The sequence below is a fragment of the Populus alba genome, chromosome 2 (genome assembly GCF_005239225.2).
Source record: "Populus alba chromosome 2, ASM523922v2, whole genome shotgun sequence".
Lineage (NCBI taxonomy): Eukaryota > Viridiplantae > Streptophyta > Magnoliopsida > Malpighiales > Salicaceae > Populus > Populus alba.
The window spans coordinates 3,135,064-3,154,144 of record NC_133285.1 but is presented as its reverse complement, the minus strand read 5'-3'; the positions used below and the strand labels follow the sequence as shown (position 1 = coordinate 3,154,144).

The window sequence follows — 19,081 nt, the reverse complement described above, 5'->3', positions numbered from 1 at the left end:
AAAAAATAATTTTAATCATTTAAAAAACATAATTTTAACCGCGTTGAAACCACGAAAGAAAAAAATGCGATATCTTTTTAATAAAACTATTTTATCCACTTTTTTCGAAGTAGGACCCATACATACTGGATAAGGCCACTGTGCTTACCTCTGTTTAACAAAGGTAGGAGGACGGACGGATGAGGGGACAAGGATAAGAAGTGGGGAATGGAGTGTAATTATTTATTTATTTTTTTGCGAAACAAAGAGGATCTAAAGTACTATCGTCCTTGCATCACTTGGATGACTTTTAGTTAGCAATTCATAACAGGGGTTTTTGAGTCCTGGCCCTTGACAAAGTTATGCAAGAGAATAGAAAATTCAGCTGTTCTAAAGGAAAGAATCCTATCCGAGTTTTTCCACTCGCATCGAGTGCACTCAACTAGAGTGTCAAAACTTCACCTGCATAAAGCTCGCTGGATGTTAGAGCCACAGAGAATGCCCCGAAAACGAGAAGAAATTCAAATGGGCATATGTTATTTCCAGCACCTAAATACTTATTTGGACGTCTTTTCCTTTACAAAAGCTCGATAACACTGTGTTGCTTTTATGCACACTACATATTTATGTAAGAAAACGTTGTAGTTACATTCATTTAAAATTAAACCGGTGCCGTACCGTGCTTCATCGTTCTGTATGTACATTGGCCTCCACCATGTGCTATGTGCCACGGACAAGGTTCAGGCAACATAATTATTACATAAATCGGGTGGCTGTAACTATGATATTCACAAGATGTAATTGTCTAGAGCCGAATGGTGCACATAATTGCAGTCTTGAAATCCAACAAGTGATAGAATGGTGGTCTTGTAACGAGTGATCTCCATGTCTTCTTCTTAGGATGATAGATTTGGATGAAAAGTGTTCCTCCCCTCTTCTGCTGCCTTGACCTTCGAGTTTTGACTAAATCATCTCCTCGCAGAAAAGTCATTACATGTAGTTCCCCATCCAACACAGCAAAACCACATGAGGAGTTGCGAGGAGCTTTTCGAGGTACAATGGATTCTCTCTGCCAACAGTTTGAAGCCATGTCATATCTGCAATGAGAACACATGAATTAGCACCACCAAGGAAACATCCAAAAAATCAAATAAATTAATTCGCAACAATGACAGCAACAGCCAAGCCTCAATCTCAAACTAGTTCAGATTGGCTACAAGGATCCTCGTGTGCCATTTCTATGTGATCATATAACAAAAACCCTCAAATAATCTGCTGTTACAGAGACATAAAAAACACAGCCCATATTTGTTTACCAGCATTTTCTTTATACCTGTACCTACCAAAAACAAAAGTGTCACACTACCAAGTTGATTGTATAAATAAGGTAATCTCAACATATAGAGAACTTCAAATTAAGCATTCCACTGTTATTAATACAAGAATCAAATCAGATTCCAATATCACAATAATAGAACTGCAAATCAGAATAGGAATCTGTACTTTTCAATGAACATGGTGGAAACACCTGAAAACAGATGCTGCAGTTGTTCTAACCATTCCATTTTAAAATTTGAATAGCTTTGACAGGATGAATTAATAATAAAAAGTATTTAATCAATAAGACATATACACAAAATATGTCAAATACACACACACACACACACACACACACTCACACACGTGTGAGTGCTCGCAAGGACTCGACCAGAGGACTTCCCTCGTAGAGTGGCGTCTTTTATAAGACTCGAGTCTCTCGGTGGGAGTTCAAGCTCTTTTGGCTTTCTTTAAGCCACGCGGGGCGGCTACCCGCGTGTGCTCCAAAGTGACATCCATTTTTTGCTAATGGGTTGAGAGAAAAGTTTTGAATTCAACCTCTCCTTGTTTAGGACACCCCCCCCCCCTCCCCAAAAAAAAAAAAAAAAAAAAAAAAAAAAATTTGTAGCGCCACAATAGTCCAAACAAAATTATCCTCCATGCCAAAAAAAGAGAAAGAAAGTTACTAGGCTCGACTATGTTTTGAAACTTAACAGAGGGCTGTAATGGAAACACAAACCAGATCATTGAATGGTTAGCAGAGAGTGCAAAGGTCAATATTTATAGCCAAACACAACACATATTAATCTGCATCATCTCCTATATGAATGACAGTGGTAAACACTTCAACTGACCTCCCACTCATAATAATTTTACATTCAAAGAATTCAATGCAAATGAGTTTCAAATGCAAATCCTGACACCAGAACAAACGTTTCTCTCTCATTGCCCAAGGAACAGGGGAAAATTTTCTTTTTCTGGGAAAAGAAAACAAGAATATGTCATTTGATGTTTCATTTGAAAAATGAGAGTGGAGAGAGTCTGAAATATCCAAGGGTGAGTTGAAATTGGAAGGAATGGTTTTCAAATTAGCTTAGATGGGCTAATTTGAATTGCAAGGCTTCTTCAGTGGGATGCTATTTCAGTATGGGTGATGTTCTTAATTTCTTAACTACTGTTTTTGAATTTTAAGAAAATCCTACCAAACATTAACCCTGACTATTTAAAAAAAACTCAAAATATAAGAAGCTAAAAGGACTAGAAGACTCACAATAGACAGCCATTTACAGAACCATATGCAATAGCCCCCACATTGCCTAGCTAAGCATACCGGCAGTGATCAGTGACCAAGACTTCTTATAATCCAATAATATTAATACCAACTGCAATTACTAATTAAAAAAAACTTGAAAAGAGAAAGCATATCAAAGAAAAAAAGGAAACAATATAACCTACTCTTGTTTATGTGTGATGTGCCATTAATTCATTAAGATTCTTGATCGATCCTATTTAGTATTCATCTTGTTTTAAGCAATCTGTTATGGAATACGAGGGCAAATGAGTTTGTTGCATTTTTTAATAAAATTTCTTGACAGTTGAGGTAAAGAAACACATAAGATACAATACAGTGAAGACAACAGATGATATAAACACAAGAAAAAACATGTGTTTATAGTATTTTATTGATTAATGCTACCGTATTTGGAAATCTAATAACCATGTATAAAATTTGTGCAGTTGTGTCCACCCCAAACCTGTGCCAGCTGGCCTCAGAGACACTATTCTGGAAAACTAGAAGTAGCCCATGCATGAGCGACGATTAACCAGGACCAATAAAGCACAAATAAGTTTTCCTGGCTGGAAGGACAAAGCTGCTCAACTGATAAACCCCCCCCCCCCCCCAAAAAAAAAAAAAAAAAAAAAGAAAAAGAAAAAGGAAAGAAGTTCATATAACAATCACAAACACGAGTAGGCAATTCCACTTACAAGCAATGGCAGGGCTTTTCTGCTAGAAAATGGTTTTCCCTTTACTTACTAGTAGGGTGTCCATGCCTACTTGTACAATCTACTCTAATTAATTTAAAATGCTATCTAGTTCATTAAATGAAACTGAATTGTTGTTACTTCTACGTAGCACAACAGAATCCGACAGAGAACAATCAAATAACATCTAAAAGAAACATTACACAGCAGAATCCCTAACTATAAATACCAATGAGGTAGTTAATACTTCGATCAGATAGCTGTCAACTCTTACTTTAAAGACAGAACAAACACTAACAATTCAAAAAACTTCACGGCAATAACAGGACAAACAATCTAATGACTCACCTGAAAATCTCATTCTCATCAAGCATAAAAACAGCAGGCCGGCCCTCATCCCCCTCGACAACAACAATCTTCCCGAGCCTCCCTCTACCCGCATCACTCCACATATCGCCAACCTCCCTCCACTTCCCACATCCACTCTTCTTCAGGTCCATCACAACAGCATCCTTATAATACTCATCCACAGGAAAAATCCCCGAAATCGTCCTCGACTCTCCATAACCTCCCATCACCCAAAACTCCCTTTCCTCCCCATCCCCACTCAAAAAACCCACACACCCTGCCCTGTATCTCGGCAACCCTTCTATTGCCACCCACTCACCTTTCCCAACATCATACCTCTCCACCGAACTTATCCTACTCCCCGCCGCACCAAACCACGCATGCCTCGACCCTCCTCCAGCCACAATTATCTGCCCCGAATCAGGTACCGCCGCACAGGCAAAAGAACCACGCGGTGACAACATTGGACACAGTTCCTCCCACAAGAAATCGACAAAATTAAACCGAAAAACAGACGATGTTGGAGAAGGGCGATCCATGGGGAAAGACCGGGTGTCGAAGAGAGACCCTCCGAGAACATATAGATTAGGGCCCATCGAAATTGAAGTGAAATTGCAGAGTCCATAGACGTTAGGGTTACATGGCATGTGTGGAAGTGGACGCCAAGCCAGGTTTTGCGGGTCGAATAGGTAAGGAGCAGAGATGGATGGATCCTGCGGGAAGATTATTAGGAGGTGGTTAGAGCGGCGGGGATGACGGCGGAGTGAAAATAGGGCTTTGGTTGAGGAGAGAAAGGCGTGCCACGATTTGCAAGTAGGTTTGATGCGGGCATGGTGCGAGTATGGGATCAGTGACAGAATTAGTGATGCGATGTCGTTTGGCAGACCTGGAATTAGGGTTTGGGTTTCATTAATTTGAAGCTGTGATAATGATGACGAAGCATATGTCTCCATTTCCTTCTTCTTCTTCTTCTTTCTTCTCTTTTCAAGCGATCCTTAGCAGCAGCAGGAGCTGCTTCTTTTTAGCTTGTTGGGCAAGAAGATTTTTGAAAAGGCAAAGGGCCTTCTGTGCATTTGACATTTCCTTTTTATTTGACACGTGGAAGCAGTGAGCATCATCCGTATCTGACTTTTGGATTAGTGAAAGGCTAATTGGTGATTAGAATGGTTGTTAGTCCTAATCTTTGTCCTAATTGCTCCTTCTAAAGTCAGTACAAGAAACTAGAAAGCTTTAACGCAAACTAACTGTACTTGAAATCTTGAATTCTAAGTTATTTTTTTAAAAGTATTTTATATTTAGAAATATATTAAAGTATTTATTTTATTTTTAATATTAATATATTAAAATTATTAAAAAAAACTAATATATAAATTAGTAGATATTACTTATTATCAAATAAAAAAATTATGAAGTCTCGACATGACTTTCTAGGGTGACAATTCAAGTAACCCAGTTAGGTTTACTAAAGAGAAAAAAAAGTAGTAGATAAATCCACTATTATGGGTTAAAAAGGGTGTTAAATTGTCTTTTTTAAAATATTAATATTTTACATTGCTTAAAATTATGTGTATATATATAAAAAATTGTATTAGTTACATTTTAGTTTTTTTATTTGAAAATAGTGAAACACTAAGAAAACCTCTAAAATATATTTATTTCAATTTTATAAAAATTTAAAGTGGAAAATATTACATTTTATTAAAAAAATTTAATTTTGTATTTTTCATCGCAAGCTAGAGGATGTTTGAGTTTTAAAAATTTTGATTTATTTATTTTAAATTATTATTATTTTATGTTTTAAAATTATTTTAATGTTTTAATATTAAAAATAATGTTTTTTTTTTAAAAAATATTATTTTAATATGTTTTTAAATTAAAATCACTGTAACACCCTCCCCAAGTGAACACAGCCATATCCATCACTTACCCAAGACCCTAGTTGTTATTGTTGTCAGGGTATTGCTGAATCTGTGTTTCATGTTCTTCGTGATTATCCTGGTCCAAGCTCCTCCTTGATGACGAAAAGTAAATGTTTTTCTCATATTATCGGGTAGATTGGTGTATAAGCAACCTTAAAGGTTACTTAAAAAGATGGTTTTGCTGTTTGGAGCCTGTGGAGATGGCGAAATAAGTGAGACTTTAAGGATATCTACAACCTTGCTATCATGAATTTCATGGACATCACCAAGACACCAAGGCCCGCCTATTGGGAAAACAAGCGGTGGGAACTAGCAGCTACACTGAAAAACTAATAACATGAACGCCTCCTCCCAAGAAGTTGATAAAACTCAATATCGACGGAGCTAGTAGGGGCAATCCGGGAGACGCTGGCGCTGGAGGCATTATCAGGGACTGGTGTGGTAGGTAGGTTTCTAGGGGGATTTGCATGCAAATTAACCTGGCACCTGCACATCAATTAAAGCCTAGCTTTGGGCTGTCATTCATGGATTAGAACTTGCATGGGACAAAGGTTAAAGGAAAATCACCGTGGAAAGTGATATTCAACATGTCATTACTATGCTGCGTAATAGGGATTGGTCGCAGGAAGCTCACTCCCCCTTTCTCTGAAAAATCTCTCAACCTAGAGGAAGGCCATAGGAGTTCATTTTCAAGCAGGCGCGCATACTAAAAGAGGGCAACATCTGTGCTGACTGGGGCGCCAGGTTTGGAGATGATATGGACCTAGCGATGAAAAGACTGATGTAGTTCCAGAGGAGCTCTGGACTCTCTTGTTGGCTAATTCCATGGGTCCTTTTGATTTCGGGCTTTGGCCCCTTGTAGCACCAAAAAAATCTTTGTGGTTTTTTTTTTCTTCTTCTTCTTCTCTTAAGAGAGAATAATAATGATTTTAATTCAATTTAATTTAAATATAGTTAGGGACGGGTGGCATTTTTACCCGCTTCTCCGTCGAAAGCGGCTCAAGAGACAGGCTACAAAAATGGAGAAATTGATGGTTTCTGCGACAGCTCCACACCAAGATAATTTCTTTCACGATAATTTGGGTAAATTCGGTGCCGCGTTGGGGACAAAACTGGAACTGGAATATGGCGTCTCTCTCTTTCATAGATTTCAATGGTTTTTTAATGCAGAATTAATCTGTCGATACCTAGAAGATTATAATGGTATGTGATTTTTGATCAATTTCTTTGCTTACAAGATTTATTGGAATTGAAAATTGTTGATATTAATTATCTCAATTTATTCCATAATTACATTTGCATTATCAAGTATTTATTTATTTTTAGTAAATTCAACTGTTGCAGGGAATGCCGGCGAATGTGGAAATTGGTTCTCATGTTTGGGTTGAAGATCCTGAAGTAGCTTGGATAGATGGAATTGTAATTAATATTGAACAAGATCAAGTTGAGGTTCAAACTAGTGATGGAAAGACAGTAAGGGATTTTCTTCGTCGTGAAATTGAATTTATTATGATAGTTGTTTTGAATTATTTATTATTATGCAGTCTAATTTGTGCATTTTATTCTCATGTTGAGCAGGTTGCTGTAAGTTCATCGAGGATTTATCCGAATGATGTGGAGGCTCCTTCCGGTGGAGTTGATGACATGACTAGGCTGCAGTATTTGCATGAGCCTGCAGTCCTTCACAATTTGGCAACTAGATATGAAATCAATGAAATTTATGTAAGATTACCTTGTCTTTTAAGTTGTGTTGATTGATGTTCGTTATAGTAAGAAATTAATTGCTTCATCAAGTGTGACTGTATTTTAATGTTTTGATGTCACTGCAGACTTATAGCGGAAACATTCTAATTGCTGTCAATCCGTTTCAACCACTCTCACATTTATACGATGATTACATGATGGAGCGATATAAAGGAGCCCCGATTGAAGGACTAAGCCCTCATGTTTTTACAATTGCTGATGTTGCATATAGGTGAGCATGTATCGTTTGTGTTTCACTTTGTATTTCTTGCTTGACAGATTATGGGAATTATCTACCAACACATGAAACAGGGAAATGATCAAAGAGGGTAGAAGCAACTCAATTCTGGTCAGCGGTGAAAGTGGGGCTGGTAAGACCGAAACAACTAAAATGCTCATGCGCTACCTTGCATATTTGGGTGGCCATTCTGGTGCTGAAGGACGGACTGTTGAACAGCAAGTTCTAGAAGTAAGTTGAATGATAAATCTCTGGTTCATGTTAGTTAATGTTTTGAAAGGGCCAACACTTTATACAAATAAAAGTGATAACTAAATTCTTCAGAGAAGTGTACGAGGCATGAAGTCTCTTAGACATATAGATGGTATGTAACTGAAAAAATACACTGCACTCACAGCAGGTTGTGACTCGTTGGCAAATTAAATATGCACCATTCCAAGTGTGAACATATACATGCATGTTAGTGTAGCATAGTACACCAAAAGGAAACATGCAAGTCCTAATTTTGTGCTGTGATCCTTTTGTGAAGTATTAGTGTAACTGAAATAAATGTTCTAATCCTCAATGGTTTCTCATAGACTGGAGCGCAAATTTGGCATGCAGAACTGCTTACCAAAATATGGTACTGAACAAATAATAATAATAATGAAATAACATAAATTCGGTTTTCTATAGAAACTCATGAATAATTTTAAAGAAGTGGACAACATACAAATCAAGCAGATACCATTGCATATTTTTTTTAATGCTTCAAGAAAAGGATATTTTCCCAGAATAGGACCCGAGGCACCACATATGATGCAAAACTAGCTAATAGCATCCTACAAGCCATCATCCCAGATGTGGACCTTTATATCAGAGAACAGGAAAAATTAGGCAAGGTTGATATTCAGTTCTAGTGGTTTATTAAGGTGGAGTTCATGAACTGTTCTTGGTCTGATCCTTTTGCTTATAGCTTGGATATACATTGTTCAGTAATGAATTATCTTGGTCATGATTGAATCACCTAGGTACGTGCAGCATGGTTTAAAATTTTAAAGTCAGTTTTGTCTTGGTGGACACATGCTGCTTTATGTAAGCCATCCTGGTATTATGTAGAAGCAGGAAACTGAGTAGATTATCAAGGACAATATCTTGGACTAGTTGGCAACTTTAGCATGTTTGATTAGGTAATGCTCTATGGGTGGTTTGTTGTTGATCACAGTGTTTTTATTGTTTTGATCCCTTGTACCATTGAGCTTTACATAAGTTGGATCCCTTATACCATTGAGCTGTACATAAGCACATTTGAAGAATTCTAGAGTTAAATGTATGACAAACATGTCTTCCTATATTTGAGCTCAATGTAGGATTTTCCATGCTTATTTGCATTTCTTTTTCCTATTTTAATGAGACCCAAAGTTATTAATTTTTATCATTTGTAAAAACTGAAGCTGAAATGAATGCCAGATGGTTGCCTCTTTTTTTCATTTTAGCTATGTTCTTTGAATTTTTAACTTAGAAAAATTTTAAGTCATTGTACTAACTAGTGTTATGCAGTCAAATCCAGTTCTTGAAGCATTTGGCAACGCGAAGACTGCTAAAAATAACAATTCTAGGTGAGAAATATCATGCCTGCTTTTTCATCCTTTTAGTTTGTGTTGTGCTTGTTGCTTAATCAGAAAATACTTTGTTCAACACTATTTTCTAATTTGATTTTCATGTATATAGAAGCAGATCCCTTTCAGAGTCATTTTTCTGAGTAATCTTATTTGTATCCTGAAAGGATGGAAACATTTAAAGAATGTCTTTGCATCTACAAGTACCACAAGCTTTTACATACTGTGACCTCACATACTTGCAGGCTTGCTAATTAACTTTGGAAATAGTTACAAGAAAACATCAACCTATTAGTATCTAGATTATACCTCCTCTATTTTTTCACATGTAATTTTTCCAGCTGTTAAGAGAGAGTGGATGATTGTGAATGTGTTTCACTCATTTGCATAGTTGGCAGTCTCTATCTTCTGATGTCATCTTGACTGTTTTGTTCAGCCGTTTTGGAAAATTTGTTGAGATCCAGTTTGATAAGAAGGGAAGAATATCTGGAGCAGCTATCAGAACTTATCTTCTCGAGAGGTCTCGTGTTTGCCAAATTTCTGACCCAGAGCGCAACTATCACTGTTTTTACCTTTTATGTGCTGCACCACAAGAGGTAGTTAACTTAGCTAGATATTCTTTTTTCCTACCTTTGTAGTCAATCAAGTATCTAGCCATCATTATAGCTAATAGACTTTGAGTCTTGTCAGGAGATTGAGAAATATAAGCTGGGAAATCCCAAGTCTTTTCACTACCTTAATCAATCCAATTGCTATGAGCTGGTTGGTGTTAGTGATGCCCAAGAGTATATCACCACTAGGAGAGCCATGGATGTTGTGGGGATAAATGTGAAAGAGCAGGTCTGGCCTCTGCTATTGATACTAATATGCTTGTTCTTTTCATTTCTTGTCCTGTATTATTTAAACTCGTTATCTTGAGGATGATGATATGTCTATAGTGATAGAATTATCTGTAAGCATTTCATGTATCATTATTGTTCTTTTGTGCTTTGCCAATAAAATTTATCAGCTAGGAAAGTGTTAAACTTGTTTGTAAATGATAACTGCAATCTCTCTCCCAGGATGCTATTTTCAGAGTTGTGGCTGCGATTCTTCATCTCGGTAATATCAATTTTGACAAGGATGAAGACATTGATTCAGCTGTAGTAAAAGATGAGCAATCCCTATTTCATCTTCAAATGACAGCAGAGCTTCTCATGTGAGACTAGAGATTCATAGATTTATGGTTAGATTTCATTTCACTTTCATATTTCAATGTCATATGAGTTGATATTGTTTCAGGTGCGATCCTCTTTCATTGGAAGATGCACTATGCAAGCGTGTAATGATAACCCCAGAAGAAATCATCAAGAGAAGTCTTGATCCTCATGCTGCAGCAGTCAGCAGGGATGGTTTGGCCAAGACAATATATTCTCGCTTGTTTGAGTGGTAAGCGGGTAGTTAATGGATCATTGTTACAGGCTTGGTAGCTTATAGAACATTAAAGTGGTTTCTTAGTCTATGTTCCTCTAAGGATGCATCTACGCTTATTCTGTCCAGGTTGGTGGATAAAATTAATGTCTCCATTGGGCAAGATCCTAACTCAAAGTGCCTGATTGGGATCCTTGACATTTATGGTTTCGAAAGCTTTAAGGCTAACAGGTAATGCCTGATTTTATGAACGAATAATGCTCATACATTCACACAAAACTAGGTACATGCATATACACGTGCACACATAATTGGATAGATAGGCAGTTGGATGTGAAAATGCATTCCTATGAAGGAAGGGACCATGGTATGGCACTATCTTGATCGATGGTGCAGTTGTATTGGCTTGAATTAGAAGATTCACAGCAAGTTATGGTGTGATATTTTATTTAGGCTTACAATTTTCTGAATTGTCAAGAATTAGTGACTTGGGTTACATTATACTGCCATTCAGGATTGGGGGTCCTGAATCACAACTCATTAGGATAGTGGAGAATCTCATTTCTTATTTTGTTATTGAACAAACAGCCATAGGGAGCCTTGAGCTCCTACCCTGTTACAGTGAAGAAACTTGGGAGTCCTTCCACCTTTGAGCAGTCATTTTACAGTTTATGTCAACATCTGATGTCATATTACATCCTTTTGGAATAAATTTTTATTCTGACCTGAATTAATTCACCATCATTTCACAGTTTCGAACAGTTTTGCATTAATTTTACAAATGAAAAGCTGCAACAACACTTCAACCAGGTATGAGGTTAGTCATATTTGATTGTCTTTTAGTTGCTCATGTTTCTCATCCTATAATCTGAAAGCCATGTTCCATTCAGCATGTATTCAAGATGGAGCAAGAGCAGTATGCAAAAGAGGAAATCAGTTGGAACTATGTGGAATTTGTTGATAATCAAGATGTTCTGGATCTTATTGAGAAGGTTTACACACTTGTGAATTCTTCAATCTTATATATTCCTACATGGTTCTCTTTATATTTCCCTGTAGTTATAAATTACAGTCTAGCGGTAAGGGAGGTTGGGCTTACATGATTGCTTCATGCCTGATATCCCTTTTAACAGAAGTAGTCATTAAGTGGAACTTGATTTTGTCAATAGGGGTTTGCCCCACAGAGAAGTGCATTTGAACAATATTTAGGTTCTAGGACGTGGCAACATTTTGGTTGGGCAATGTACCATGTTGTTTCCATGTGGAAATTCCAAGACTGTTGTCTGTGAATGTATCCCAGGACTCTTTACTGTTTGCACCCTCTGTATATTTTAGCTTCAGATGTCAGGTTATAAATCATAAAGAAAAAAAGATGAAGGGAATGGTATTCATTAAGGAAAACATAAATCTGGTGCATTTTCTTTATCATCCTTTTTAAGTCAGTGGATGAATTTCTCTTTCAGCAATTCAACAGTTAGTAGATGATCTGGTGACTGAAATTTGATGCATAAGATCTCTAATTAGTTCTTTTGCAGAAACCGGGTGGGATAATTGCTCTACTTGACGAAGCATGGTATGTTTATATATTTTTTGTCCTAGGCCTGCAGAATTAATCATAGGAATTTGTTTTTTCTGTGCAATTTTCATTGTGATGTTATCCCACTAAAGGTTCTTTCTTTGCAGTCCTCTAATTTTTGTTACTGAATTGCTTAAGTGGTGAGCATTTTTGTCTTGCAGCATGTTTCCAAAATCAACTCACGAGACATTTGCACAAAAGCTCTACCAAACATTCAAAGACCATAAGCGGTTCATCAAGCCAAAATTGACTCGCTCGGATTTTACCATTGTTCATTATGCTGGAGAGGTGAGCTGTTATTCCTGCATTATACTCTACAATTACTTGGCTAGCAATTTTAATAAGCCATTATCATTTCATGCACTTATTTTTCAGGTTCAATATCAGTCTGGTCAATTTTTAGACAAAAACAAATACTACGTGGTTGCTGAACATCAAGATTTGTTGAGTGCTTCAAAATGCTCTTTTATAGCAGGCCTCTTTCCTCCACTTTCAGAGGAGTCAGCCAAACCATCCAAGTTCTCATCCATTTGTTCCCGTTTTAAGGTCTTCTTTGCTATCTTCTCTTTTGGAACCATGGTGGAAACTTTACCACACTAAAGCTTCATTTATTTACTGGATAATTTCATATATCATGAGTGATCATAGCACCTAGAATCATGGTACTGATGTTTTGACCTAATTTGATGCAGATCCAACTACAGCAATTGATGGATATACTGAATTCCACAGAGCCATACTACATTAGATGTGTGAAACCAAATAATTTATTAAAACCTGCCACATTTGACAATATCAATGTCATTCAACAGTTACGTTCTGGTGTAAGTAAAATTTGGAATTTTGTTTGAATTCTTGTCTAATACTAGTTGTATGTGTTTCAAGGAAATAGTAATTCATGTAGGGAGTTCTAGAGGTAATCAGAATCAAATGTGCCGGTTACCCTGCTCATAGGACCTTCTCTGAATTCCTAATTCGATTTGGTATTCTTGCTCCAGAGATTTTTAAAGGGAAGTAAGTATTTCTTTATGTTCCAAATTGAATAAAAATAATTCTCGTGTTTTCTTCTTGGTGAACTTAAATTTTTTGCAGAATTTTCCGGGTTCATGTCCTAAGATCATTTGTTTTGTAGCAGTTATGAAGAAAAGGTGGCATGCAAATGGATTCTGGAAAAGATGGAGCTCAAAGGATATCTGGTAATGCTATAACCACTTTCACGTTATACAACTTCTCATTATCTTCAAACCAGGAAGTTACAATTATAACCTTTGACGCTAGTGCTTCGGATATGCATATCAGTACTCACCAACATCTATCGTGCTATAAATGAGAACTGTGACATCGTTTAATAAAAAATGAGAGCTTTATTGCTGCTGATGCATGGTTAAGCTAAAAAATATGCATTGCTGTGACTGCTCTTGTCATTTTGATTCTTTCAATGCTAGAAATCACTAAGGATAAATGCTTTGCAGATGGGGAAAACAAAGTTGTTTCTAAGATCTGAACAGATGGCTGAGCTAGATGCAAAAAAAGCAAGATTACTTCGCAACTCAGCTACAGTTATCCAAAGGCACATTAGAACTTACACTACTCGTAAAGATTACATTGTATTGCGGACGTCCTCTATTCATATACAATCTCATTGGAGAGGTGAGTCAATTAGCAACCATGTAGTCTGTTTTTTGGATGTTGACATGTATCTGAATTTCTTAGCTGATGTTCATTATAGAATTTAGGTGGAAGTTTTTTGTGGTGACTTGGTCACAGCTTGACTCTCTTGTTTCCTGAACAGTGCATTTTTTTCTATCTGGAGATTTGATCAGCTAGTATCAATAGTTCTTATTTCTTAGTTCTTATATCTAATTTCACGCTAATCTTGACGTATAGGAAGGCTTGCTCGTGAATTATACAAGTACAAGCGAAAGGAGGTGGCAGCTGTCAAAATTCAAAAGAATTTGCGAAGACAATTGGCCAGAAGGGCATATACCGATATTAGAATATCTGCACTTGTGGTGCAAACAGGTTTTCGGGCAATGGCTGCACGTAAGGATTTCAGATTTAGAGAGCAAACCAAGGCAGCAACTGTTATTCAGGTTATTTACCTAGCTGATTTTATGTTCCTTGACAAGTGCAATTGCAGATCTAGTTGTTAGCCATGTTCTACCAGAAAGATCATTACTTAAATTAAGTATTTGCAGACTTGTTGGCGCTGTCATAGAGCTGTGTCATACTATAAGAAGCTGAAGAAAGCATCAGTTATTTCACAAAGCAGATGGAGGGGAAGAACGGTCAAGAATTCAGAGGCCGCAACTATCATTCAGGTTGTTACCCATCTGTTTATTTGCTCCTTGACAGATTTTATACCTGGCTGTCTGTGATGTTCTGCCAGAATGATAGTTATTTTAAGATATTTTCAGGCTTACTGGCGTCGCTATAGAGCTGTGTCTTACTATAAGAAACTAAAAAAAGCATCAGCTATCTCTCAGTGCACATGGAGGAGAAGAACTGCTGGGAAGAAGCATTCAAATGTAAAGATGGTAGGTATATCAACATAAGATAAATCTTTAGTAACTAGTTCGTGCTTCCATTGTCATGTTTTCTTGACTGTTGATGTACCAGTTAGAAACTATCACTTGTAATCACTCACTTAAATATTTATTTCCTTTAAGTACTTATAGAGGTTCTATGAGTACTAAATCTTTGATTATGGTATAGGAGCACCTAGTACCCCTAGATTGGCTCAAATCAGAAGCTATTCCTAGTCTGGATCACGGGCTTCCAAGTCACTTCCACTTCCATTCTTGAAGCTTCCATGTTAAAAGCCCCCAAACTTCTCTAAAACTGCAGAGAACTTACAAAAGCAGCTGTTGGAACCTTTCCCTGCATGCTTCAACGTCCAGCACATTCCTCTCTTTTATTTGGAAGTCGTGCATATTCAACAGTAGATGATCTGTTGGACGAGACGGTGAATAGTGGGTGAGGTTCTAGGTGGGTTCGCAGTTGAGATGATCTTGGGTTGCCTGTTGGGTTCCCTTCTCATGTCATATTTTGGTCTCATTAAGGATTTCCCGTGGAACATCAGCAATAATAGACTTTAATCTGAGAATTGAGAAGTGGTTGACAGGTTGGATAAATTTATTTCTAAAGGTGGGAAGTCAACGTCTCATTTTGGAAGATTTTAGTGAACACCCATATAAAGTAAGAATAAACATAGCCCCTTGGGAATTGAGAGGCGTGCAAAATACATTATGTTTAACAGATAATTAAATTAATTGTATCAAAGATTGATACCTTTCTATGAATACAGCTTCTCTGTTTTCTTTCCTGAGTTGTGTGTGCTATTGTGCATTTTCTGTTTTCCTCAGGCAATAAGAGAAACAGGTTCAGATGAAGAAGAAAATTATAAACTTGAAAAACAAGTGGAGGAACTCAGATGCTGTTTTCCATCAGAAAAACATCCAAAGGTAAGATAAGATACGAATGCCATATAAAGCAACATGTTTTTTTGTTTGGAAAAGATTTGTATCCTTTGGTTTTGTGCTTTTCCTTGGGGGTTGTATTGACTGAAATATTGGTCATTGCTTCATACAATTATTGGCCTTAGTTGAAATCATGTTGTTGAAGATCTTTTCTTACCAACATATGTTGAGAATGGTAGTAGCCCTCGTGAGTTTTAGGAATGTGCCTTCAGTATTTTTGCGATTGTATGTGAGTGACAATCTTTCTAATGTTCAAATTTATATATTCAGATGGACTTGGAAGAAGCAAAAGCACAAGAAATAGATGTTTCGTGGTTTTCTCTACAAACTTCCCAAAACAAAGTTGATGAAACAAATGCATTGCCTCCGGAGGAACATTGTGCTGCGCTGAGAACAATTGCAGTTCATCCTGCTGTAATAGAAACCTCAACTCCAATCTCAGATTCTAAGAAGGTTGAGAACCTCAATGCTGAAGTGAAAAAATTGAAGGTGATGATATCCACTCACTTCAGAGCTTTGTTATTTGCCAATTTTCAATTTCACTCAGTTCAAGGGTATGATCAGTTTTAACAATTAATAGTAGGGCCAAATAGAAGGTGATTAACACAACACAAAGGCGGCTATTTCAGAAGTTTCCCGCTAATCAGGAACAAGGTTAATCACACAACTAGCAAGATGCTTTCACTGTAATAACTCGTGGGGAAGAAAATCACTTTAGAAAAGATTCAATATTCAGGAGGAAAGAACTGAGAAATTCGGCTTTTAAGTTGAAAATGTAATCAATGTTAAAAGATTATGGGGCATTTCTCCATTTGAAATTATTTTTTGTCTAATTGTAGAATTGCTTAAATTTTCATTTGGTTTATTCAATTTGTAGCAACCGTGAAATTCATGAAAATAAGGTTTACAGAATGCCAGTATTTCATTAGGAACTTTTATTCTTAAATTTCCTCCTATCCTCATCTTTTCAGGGTGTTGCTGGTTAAAAGGCAGCATTTTTGTTTTTGCTAGTTACTGTCTTTTTACCTGGTATTGAAAAGAAATCAAAGTGAGAAAACAGTTTATGACATTGCCAATTGAGAAAACGAATATAAATTATCACAGTTAAATGTATGAGTAGGTTTGTCAGAATACTTAAAATGGTGAAAGCATCTTACTAGGAGCAGATTTTGCTAATAGTCAAAATCTCTGTCCTTGCTTGCATACTTTTCAAGCTAGAATTTGTAATTTATATTGTTTAAGAGAAATGTGATTTTTGGTTTCTAAATCCTATAGTTGGATTCTAATAAATGTAGGCCCTTCTTTTATGTTGGACAGGCCTTGTTGTTGTCAGAAAAACAAAGAGCTGATAATTTTGAAAGGACATATGCAGAAGTCTGCAAATTAAGTGAAAAAAGACGCAGAAAACTAGAAGAAACTGAACGAAGAGTCTATCAACTTCAGGCCTCACTGAACAAGTAAGGATAGTGTGATAAGCTGAAAAGAATAACTTTGCCTTAAGATTTATCTTTTCAGATTTATTTTGTATGTCAATTATAAAGTGCAACATACTGCATCCTTGACAAGTAATGTATGAAATAAGGTGCGATATATCTATATGACAGTTTGAACCACTCCTCACACTTTGTTGGATCTCTGCACTGTCACGTCTGCTTTGTTCATGACAATTTATAAACTAATCCTTAGTGTGACTAATACTTGACCTGTTTTAGCGTGTCTCAGGATGTTATATTCCATGTCCGATCAATTTGCAGAGCTGAAAATGATCTTATATGCTTCATCAAACTCGAATTCAACTTCCCTGCCCATTAAAATTGATGTTCAGGCTGATGTTGCTCCCGATAACTCTGATGCCTCATCCAGTGACTCTGATTTCACTTTTCCAGTTCCTGCCCTTACCTCAGTTGACTTCTCTTCCCCTGATCCTAATGCTTTCCAGCTGATAGTTCAGGATCTTTCAACAACAGAAATTTCAGGTCAGCTTGCTTTCCTGATTGAAATTGTATCTGCAGATTTTCATTAAAATGACAGTTCATTTCATTAAATTCTTTCTTCCACAAAACAACACATGATTCAGAAATTCGTTACAATATTATTTTCCCCTTGCTTCAGTAATGAAGACTGACGTTTCTTTCTATTGATGATTCACCGTGCAGGTTCTGATAACGGTGATAAAGAGGGTGCATTTGATGACTTCTTCTGATGGAACTTATTTTTGTTTTCCTTCCTTTTTAGCTATTCAGTCTGTACTTGTTGGCATGGCAGAGTAGCTCCTACAAATCCCTGTTGGCTTAGATATGAACCACATTTGCCATACAGAGCAGGCTCCTCCGCTTGAACTTCTACACACAACATCATATACATAGCTAGTGTTTCTCTCAATATTTCTACAGTAATTACCAAGGTTAAACGGTCAAAAGGTTACTTCTATCGAATTGTAAATTCATTGTTGGTACTACTAACACCCAGGATGAGTTTACCTTTTCTCCTAACCAGGGCTGAAAGTGAAAAACACAGGTCTCTCAACTTGCTGTATGAGTTTGCTTAGCCTTTCACTTTGAATTGCTTCTTACTTACTTTTCAACTATGTAAAAGTGCGAGGGAATCTGCACTGCTTCATCAAACTCGACAAGTTCATTTTAAGAGAAGGAGCATGAGAACAAGGATTTAATTTCTCATTAACTTGCACATGCGGCGGAGCCCCAAAGTAGCAGCTCGGATGCCGATTTCCTTAAGGGAAACCACCTTTGGTTTTGAGATTGTTTTAAACAAGAAGGATTTCTAATTTTTCCAAGTATTATTTTCACTTTAAATTATATTTCATACCCCCTTTCGTTTATGTCATCAACTGGGACTTCTGTTTAGTCTCGGAATGTCTGAGGCTCTTTGCTACTTAATGTATGATCTCTGTTGTTGAAGTTGCAACATGCATTCAACATTTTCTGGCTGTATTAATTCTCATAAGACGGTTGTGTTCAACTTGGAGGTTTTGGAGCATCTTCGAGGGGAGAATTAGCTCATCTTGTCTTTATAATTTATGTCTAGTTTCCAACATATTCCTATAAGTTTAATTACTTTCATTTTTTTTCTCTTAAATATTTATCCTACTGTCTAAATTTTATTATTATTATTATTATTATGTTTCCTTTTTTATTTTGAGAAGTCAAAAACAGATAAAAAAAAATTGATTAGTTTGCTAATTTTTTAATTATTTTTTCTATCACAAACTAAACATCTAATTACATAGCGATCATTTAATTTTTGTAAATAAAAATTATCTAATGAAAGACAAGATGATAAATGTATTTATGAAACACATTTAATGGTTGTAAAAAATGTAATTTTTCAGACATGATTTTTGAGTTTTCACCTTCATGTTTTTATATTTCTTACATATATAAGATTTTTTTCTCTCATAATATTTTTCTTTGGATTTATAAAAGAAAGGAATCAGTTAAAAAATAAAAATAGTCAACATTTTGTTCAATTTT

The 19,081-nt window shown here is 36.4% G+C and overlaps 2 protein-coding genes across 5 annotated transcripts; one reads left to right on the top strand and one right to left on the bottom strand.

Moving 5' to 3' along the window:
- Positions 1–496: 496 nt before the first annotated feature.
- On the bottom strand, positions 497–4,694 carry LOC118049426 (F-box/kelch-repeat protein OR23). The gene is made up of 2 exons (XM_035059427.2): positions 3,628–4,694; positions 497–1,076 (listed from the first exon to the last, which is right to left on the bottom strand). The coding sequence occupies exons 1-2, from the start codon at positions 4,578–4,580 to the stop codon at positions 785–787; spliced, it is 1,245 nt and encodes a 414-aa protein (XP_034915318.1). The 5' UTR covers positions 4,581–4,694; the 3' UTR covers positions 497–784.
- Positions 4,695–5,587: 893 nt separating this feature from the next.
- On the top strand, positions 5,588–18,583 carry LOC118049425 (myosin-9). Of its 4 annotated transcripts, none has more exons than XM_035059423.2 (28): positions 5,594–6,749; positions 6,891–7,019; positions 7,125–7,268; positions 7,376–7,521; positions 7,602–7,758; positions 9,067–9,125; positions 9,562–9,721; positions 9,816–9,965; positions 10,187–10,323; positions 10,407–10,553; positions 10,665–10,766; positions 11,288–11,345; positions 11,426–11,527; positions 12,071–12,108; positions 12,273–12,399; positions 12,487–12,657; positions 12,804–12,935; positions 13,016–13,125; positions 13,247–13,307; positions 13,584–13,761; positions 13,999–14,204; positions 14,310–14,432; positions 14,529–14,648; positions 15,477–15,575; positions 15,861–16,079; positions 16,908–17,047; positions 17,313–17,566; positions 17,747–18,583. In XM_035059423.2, the coding sequence occupies exons 1-28, from the start codon at positions 6,747–6,749 to the stop codon at positions 17,791–17,793; spliced, it is 3,519 nt and encodes a 1,172-aa protein (XP_034915314.1). In that variant the 5' UTR covers positions 5,594–6,746; the 3' UTR covers positions 17,794–18,583. The 4 variants fall into 4 exon arrangements, 3 of the variants coding, with proteins under 3 accessions (XP_073263445.1, XP_034915314.1, XP_073263444.1); XM_073407343.1 differs by having other exon boundaries at positions 13,244–13,307; XM_073407344.1 differs by lacking the exon at positions 17,747–18,583 and having other exon boundaries at positions 5,591–6,749; positions 13,244–13,307; positions 17,303–17,536.
- The last annotated feature ends 498 nt before the right edge of the window (positions 18,584–19,081 follow it).

Coding starts and splice junctions, on each gene's coding strand:
- LOC118049426 (XM_035059427.2), bottom strand. CDS start 4,580: ATGGAGACATATGCTTCGTCATCATTATCACAGCTTCAAATTAATGAA. Junction 1,077..3,627: donor GATGAGAATGAGATTTTCAG/GTGAGTCATTAG, acceptor TTCTCATTGCAG/ATATGACATGGCTTCAAACT.
- LOC118049425 (XM_073407343.1), top strand. Junction 7,269..7,375: donor ATGAAATCAATGAAATTTAT/GTAAGATTACCT, acceptor ATGTCACTGCAG/ACTTATAGCGGAAACATTCT. Junction 13,126..13,243: donor CCAGAGATTTTTAAAGGGAA/GTAAGTATTTCT, acceptor TTTGTTTTGTAG/CAGTTATGAAGAAAAGGTGG.